At 42.7% G+C, this 7856-nt stretch overlaps 1 gene segment (V, D, J or C); it reads left to right on the top strand.

Moving 5' to 3' along the window:
• The first annotated feature begins 2948 nt into the window (after window positions 1–2948).
• On the top strand, window positions 2949–3596 carry LOC126064598 (Ig heavy chain V region PJ14-like). The segment is given in 2 exon segments: window positions 2949–3039; window positions 3115–3596. Coding segments are annotated over 2 exon segments (528 nt in total).
• Window positions 3597–7856: the final 4260 nt, after the last annotated feature.

Here is a 7856-nt window from a genome sequence, read left to right as displayed (position 1 = left end):
GAAATGAGGAATAAAAACACAGATGAGAAGTCTGATGTTGAGGAGGTGAGCAGTCCAACCTGGCCAGGGCACAAGTTATGAAGTTACACAGAGAACTATAGATATGAAGGGTGAAAGAACACTTGAGGTCACTGTTCCATCCCCTCTGTCAACAGGAGCATGTGTGTTCAGAGAGTAAATGAGGCTTCTCCATGCTCACACAGGGTAGCAATGTCAAAGTCATCACTCGTGTCCCATGCCCTTTCTCTGTGTGTGAAAACAGCGTGTCTTTGCACAGCGTCTGAGATGAGTCTTGAGGACTTAAATATAGGAAATGTTGGTGAAAATTAAATGAGCTTTTGTATATACTGAGATGTTACTGAGGCCAGACCCAAAAAACGGACCAGCGTTGGATCTCAGCTCCTCCTGAAAGACAGAGCACCTAAAAGAAGGATGCTGAATCCTCACCAGGAATAAAATTCATCAGTTAGCAAGAAAACTTGAGGATATTTTCTAAGACTTGAATGGAAATATCTATCAAAGTTTATTGTAATTTATTTTAAAGTTTTGGAGTTATGTATAGAGTTTGATATAATTTGTATAAGAAACGGGAGACTGTGCCTCCATAGGCCATCAATGAAATGATCTATAATGAGGATTCTCAAATTTCTTTGTTTTATCTCTAAGTGTACATGGGCTTTAATCACGTAAAATGGACTTACAGTTTCCTACTTCAGAACCACATAAGTCAGAATACAAACCACAGCTCCCTTCCTGGCTGCCTGTTCCCACACCATGGAGAGACTTTGCAGGTAGTTCTCCTTCATCCTTCCCATGTGCAGCCTCTCTGCATTCCTGGACAAGCACATGCTCTGTTTTACCAGATCCTGTCAGCTAGGAGTTCCCTGCAGCCTTCCACCCCCTGAGGGAATGAGTCACATGTTGAAGGTTATAAGTTGTGCCATGGACTTCTCTACTGATATAACCTCATTCCACAAAACCCATGTCCTCAAGTCTCTGCTTTTGAAGCAAATCCTTAAACCTACACAAATTTCATAGTGTATCACATTTGAAAACTAGCTGTGTACACCCATTGGCACAATATCAGATTTTACCTCTACCCCACAAAATGTCAGTGTACCTGAAGATTCACTCCCAGAAAACGCAGCCCAGTTTACACCAGTGGAATGGTGTCCATGCAAGATCAACCTCAGTATCATGGTTAGGTGAAGCTCACCCTTTCTGAGAGAAGCACCATTTCCTTTGCTGCGCTGGAAACCGAAGACTTCCGTAGTGTCTGGAGGGAAAGATCTTGGGGACATTGATGTCCACTCAGAGGTCATGAAGACGCTCCCATTATCCCTTGGGTGAGGGGCTTCCTGTGAAATATCCCCTGTGTCTCACGGCAGTCAGTATTGAATGTGGGTGTGTTCTAGTCTATAACCCAGGCTCTGGTTTGTAGGGATGCTGCATACTCCAGCCTGTAGATGTCCTACACAAACTCCATCAAGGCTGCAAAGAACCAGACCCAGATTAGGCTGGTCCCTTTTCCTCAGATTCATTTCTTTCCTTGGTAGCCTTTGCCAAAATGTTCTGTGCTTCTTTTCACTCATTTTGTTTTGTGCTTAATTCCTTTCAATTCATACAATTTTATTTCTAATTAAATATTCATTTCGATAATTAGAAAACACAAGTGATGTTATCTTATTTAGATATAATATTCGAATGCTTTTTTTTTTTTTGGAAACCAGGACCCGTAGAAATCATTAGAAACTTTGGCAGTGAGGGATCATTGGAATAAAACAGGTTATGTAACAGCCGCTTAATTCTCAAATGTAGACATGTCACAGAAAAGATCAAAGTCCAGTCTGAGGACAGCTGAGAACGGTATGGCTTCCATAGTCCTAGGGTTCACTCCAAATGTCCTTCTCTTTGCCATGACCTCCAAGATCCATGGGTCACAGTCTAGGAAATGCTCTCCTCTGAGGGCCACTCTCCCCATAGTTCTGAGATTGATAATCCAGGTCTGAGGGTCTGCTGGGGAATGAGGACAGAGGCAGTAGTACTCGGGGCTTTGGTCAAATAGAGTAAGACAGTGAATGTTGAATAACAAGGATACACCCATTTTCATTTATTCTGAATTCCCTAGACTGCAAAAATTGAAGCTTTCATTGTCTTTTCATGTGTTTAATGTTTTTATGATTTATGTTTTAACTCATAAGAGTATCAAGAACATTCCATATGTGTCTCAAGCATTTTTTATTCAGAACAATTCATGCACGGGATTTTGGTAAAACTCTTTTCTTTGTTTAGTCCACTTCCTCCCATCATATTAAAAAAAAAAACATAGTTTTTATATGAATATTTGTTCAGTAGCACCCCATGATGAGAATATACTTAAGGCATTTTTCCATATTAACATATCTACCAAATTCATTCAGTGTTTTAAGTAAAATTAGTGACAAATAATAAGCCTATGTGCATTTTCATTTACTCTGAGTCCATTACACTGCAAAAAATGAAGCTGTCTTTATCTCTGCACATTCTCAATCTTTAATGATCTATATTTTGTTCAATAATTTGCATGTTTTGATAGCTACAGAGACAGATTATATTATCCAGCCCTCTTTATCCCGTATCATCCTTCAATAACTCAGTGTACTAACCAGAGCTTCCAACTTACCTTCCAAGGATAGCTCAGAAAGGAGAAGCATGTGGAGGCCCACGGGAAGAGCACTTCAGTACTGATCATATTCACTGAGCATCTCTGTCTTTACCCAGGTCTTCCCTCCACTGCTCAGTAGGGCTGGGGAACTTCTCCTGACTCTTGCCACAGAAGAGCCACAGAGGCAGTGACCTCCCAATCACAGGAAAGCTCCACCTCATACTCTGCAGCTTTGCATATGCAAATAAACTAGAATCAAGAAGAAGTCTGTGCTGGGGTGTGGAATGCCATCTGCCTCCTTGTTTTGGGCTGGGGTCTTTGTCAAGGAGGTCTCCCCACACAGACAGACATGGAGTCCCTGCCAGTCCTCCTTTACCTGCTGGCCGCTTTCCATGGTGAGTGACCTGAGTGACAGAAATGGGTGAGGTGTGAAGCAATGTGTCTGTGTTACAACGGTTCTCTGTTTCCAGGTGTCCAAGCAAAGGACCACCTTGTGCAATGGGGAGAGGGGATGGTGGTACACTCGCAGAAGCTCAGCCTCTTCTGTGCCACCTACACACGTTCAATTTCGAGATACGGAGTGTCATGGATCCGCCATAGCCCGGAAAAGGGGCTGGAGTGGATTGGTATAATCTGGGGTGATGGAAGCACCAACTACAACCCCAATCTCCAGTCTCGGGTGAGCATCTCTAGGGACACAGGAAAGAACCAAGTGTTCTTACAGCTGAGCACCATGACTGCTGAGGACGCAGGCATGTATTACTGTGCCCAAGACACTGTGGTCCAGATGCACTGGGAACACAGACATAAACCTTCTCTGCAGGGAACAGGAGGAGCTCAGCTGCAGAGGGTGCTCAGGAACCACCAAGCAAGAATCCAACCACAAGGGAAGTTATATGGGGCACTGAGGAGGGTCTTCCTCTGTGGTCAGGGAATTCCTTTGCTCTCTTAGCTCTCAGCTGCCACCTGGGACTCTTTGTGGCTTATTTTTTGCTGCTCTAACTCCTCACATTCTCTCTGCAGCCTTGGAAATCTTGAAAGTAACTTTTTCAGATTACAGATGAGATTTTCCAGTCACCAGTGATCTTTCCTATACCACTTTCCTATATGACCTGATTTTACTCTTGACAAACAGAAGATCCTGAAGAATCTAGTTGTCTCTGTGATTGGGACATATTTCCCACAAAGAGAAACCTCACTGTGGTCCATGTACCCTGCATACCTAGCTCATGCTCTCTCCAGTCAGACAGGCTCACAGTGTCACCACATGGTCCCCTTCCTTCAAATAGGTCCACACTATACCCACATAAGACCCTTCCCTCAGACAGGCTCACACTGTCCACAGGTGAACACTTTCAGTCAGACAGGTACATAGTGTCCCCTCTTGGGCCCTTTCCCTCAGACAGGCACACACTGTCCCCACATGGGCTCCTTCCTTCAGACGGATACACACTATCCCTAAATGGGTCCTTTCTCTCATACAGACTCACACTGTCTCCAGTCAGGTGTAATCAGGCTTCTGCCCCACCAAGGGTCTCCATCTAAAATTAGCACTCAGACCTAAATTATTACAGAGCAGAGAATTTACAGATTAAAATGTATTTTGGAGGGAAAAAAGAAGCATCAAAACCAAATAACCTGATTCAAATAAAGATATGATCCTTGACAAGTTAGGTAATACCTGGTGAAAGGTATTTAAGTAAGTGAGATGGATTTAGCTCCCACAAACTTCAGTAGTGTACAAATGAGAGTATTAAAATAGCTCAGAGACGTGTTCGAGAATCAGTGGAGAATCAGGCTCTCACAAAATGAGAGTGATGTGTCTTCCTGTTTTAATAACAGGAAAACATACAAGAACACGAACTTCTCTGTATAGAAAAAAAACGCAAAGACTTCTTAAAATCAATTCCAAAATGCCTTGAACATCAGCCTGCAGAACTGTTTAAAGACTCTCCCCTAAAGAATGACCCAGTATCTTCCCTCCCCACCCCCCCCCCCACACAGTGACAAGCCTTATGAATCTGGCAAAGTGATATGACTTAATATTCAGAGTCTGCAGCAAGAATTAATTATACTCCTCTTTCCTGAATGAATTAAAGATACAGTTAGAGGAACTCAGATCCTTTTACACCAATGCTTGTTGTTGCATTATTCACAATAGCCAAAACAACCCGCGTGCCCATCAAATGATAACTGGATAAACAAACTGTGGTATATTCATGCAATTGAATAGTACTCAGCCATAAAAAGAAGTCTTGACACATGCTATGACATGGATAAACCTTGAAAACATTACACTGCTTGAAATAAGTCAGTCACAAAAGGACAAATATTGCATGATCCCACTTATGTAAAATATCTAGAATAGGCAAATGCATAAAGACAAAGTTTATTAGTGGTTACCAGGGCCTGGGGGTAAAAGGAAAGGTGCGTTAAGGCTTAAGAGGTACTGAGTTTCTGTTTAGGGTGATAAAAACTTTTGGGAAAAAGGTGATGGTTGCACAGCATGATGAATGTAATTAAAGTCACTGACTTATACGATTCAAAAAGGTTAAAATGGCAAAAAAAAAAAGTATGTACCTTGAAATAAATTATTGCCTGGTTGGTGTTACTTCAAATTATAAAGTTTTGCTGTGTGAAAAACGTTATGAAGAGACTCAAAAGACGAGCTACAAAATGGGAGAAATATTTTGTAAACACATCTTGTAGAGGACTGATATATAAAATACTCAAAGAATTCTTAAACTTAACTATAAGATAGAAAGCAACACAACTTTTAAAAAATGGGCAAAAATATTAACAGATATCTCACTGATATAGAGATACCTAATATGAATACAAAAATGACCAACCTCATTTCCTGTTAATGAATTGCAAATAAAAATAGCAATGAGGTACCACTGTGCACCTATTAGAATGTCTAAAAATAAAGAAAATGACAACATCAATTGCTGGTAAAAATGTAAAGCAACAAGAACCATCATTCCTTGCTAGTGGAAATATAAAATGTCACAGCCATTTTGGAAGAGAGTTTGCCAGTTTCTCACAACACTAATAATTGCACAATCACATAATAAAAATATATATATATTTTCTTTAATACTATCATTGTCCTCTCCAACTCCCTCAGAACACTAATATCTGTTCTTGGATATTGCCCTCTCTGATGTTATCCACTCCAGAATTTGCTATATAGGAGAATGACATGCAAATAGGGCCTCTCCCTCCACTGATGAAACCAGCCCACCTCCAAACTTGCAGCTCTGAAAGAGGAGCCCCAGCCCTGGGACTACCAAGTGTCCCCATTCAATGATCAGTACTGAACACCAAAGAATCAACATTGAGTCTATACTGAGCTAGGTTTTCCTCTAAGCTATTTTAAAATGTAATTTTATAAAGAACAAGAGATGTTGAATATGAGTAGGTATGAGTGAGAGAAACAGTGACTGTGTGTGGAGGGGTTTCCTCTCAAGGTCTGAGTATCACTTTTTCAAAAAAAGTATTTGAAAGAATTTGACAAGGGCTGCTGACGTGTCTATAAATATCCTATTCTATCAGGAGTATTTAGCTCACTAAGACAGTGAGAATCACATTTTAAAAGATGTTTCTAGGGTGTATAGACATCACAATAGAGAGAAGCAGAAGGCAGAAGGTTTCATTAATTCAATGGGTCCAGAACTGTGGGAGGCCAACCGATTCATGGAATAAGACATCCAGATGGCAAGCCTGGGTGATATTGCCTGGGCTGAGCATATGAGAGCAAAGGGGTGGTTCAGTGGTTGTGGCATGTTCATGGAGCTCATCTGATCAAAATCAGCTAGTAAAAATGAGGAATAATGGAGAGGAACTGAAAATACGTAAATTCTGTAACAAATTCTATTATGCGGCGTTCAGGTTGAGATACCAATTTATTGAAAACTCAGATTCCTGTGAAAAACCTTGGAATCTGTGAGTTTATCAAGAGTCCCTTACAGGGGAGGCGGGGCCAAGTTGGCTGACTAGGTAGAACTACCGAGGATCCCTCTTGCAACAAAGAATTGGAAAAACAAGTAATTGATCACATACATGACAATCTATGAACTCTGACCATCAAACACAGAACTAAAGAGTGGACCTGAGTGACAAGGGAGTGAAAAGCCGCATCCTGAAGCAGCAAACGCTTCTGGAACTGACGTCCCATGCCACAACCTTGAGCCCTCATGGTTCCCTGGTGCCTGAGAGGCGGGGCTGATTGTGGCTTACTGAGACAGGGCAAGCACGGACACAGCCCTAACCCCTAACCCCCTGGAGTAACCTCGGTAGAGACTCAGCCAGTGCAAGCAGGCTGCACACTGATGCGGCTGTCAAGAGAATGAGCAACCATGGGGAAGCAGCGACTGTTTTCAGAGACTGGAGCCAGCTTCCCCGTCAGAAAACCTTGGCGCCAGGCTTTGGACTAAGCTCAGAGGAGCTGAGCACAGCTTTCTGAAATGGCACAAGCAAGGGATGCAGCCCTAGCCCCCTGAAGTAACCTCTGGGAAACGAGTCAGTGAATGCAAGCTGCACAGCTACACGGCTGGCAGGAGGAGAAATCACTGGAAAGCAGCAACTGGTTTTGGAGCCTGGAGTGCAGTGTCCCAGCCAGAAAATCTTGGCGCTGGGCTTTGGACTAGGAGCGGAGGAGCTGATCACACTTTCCTGAGACAGCACAAGCACGGGACACAGGCCTGACCCTCGGGGGCAACCTTGACCCAGCCAGTGCACACTGGCTACAGACCCCTTTGGCATCTCAGATAAAACAGTCATCACCAAGCAAGATAAGTAACTTCATCTATACTGCCTCACACTCCTGTCTCCTATCTATCTGATCCCTCCCCTCCCTGCCCTAGGCGGCTTCATTTACATTGGAATTGCCTGGGCCAGGGAGTGAAGTGCTCTGCAGGGCTTTTTTTTTTTCCCCAACCCATTCTCCTGGCCTGAGAGAAGCAGCAACTAACCACCTGGGGGAAAAAAATCCTTCCCTGACTTCCCTAAACTGGAATAAAAATGCAGAACCAGCTCCAGCCAAGCATATGAGATCCACAGTCTTTGGCTTTCATCCCTACAGGCAACAAGGTGGCTATTATAATGCAAAGGCAATTCTGATAGAGATCTGATTGTAATTGTTTTAGCAGAGCAGTGGAAAGACAAGTTTTCAAGGTCTGATACCTCTCTACCTATTAAACAGCCCTCA

This window comes from Elephas maximus, chromosome 21 (genome assembly GCF_024166365.1).
Source record: "Elephas maximus indicus isolate mEleMax1 chromosome 21, mEleMax1 primary haplotype, whole genome shotgun sequence".
Taxonomy (NCBI): Eukaryota; Metazoa; Chordata; class Mammalia; order Proboscidea; family Elephantidae; genus Elephas; species Elephas maximus.
This window is presented reverse-complemented; position numbering and strand designations above follow the sequence as displayed.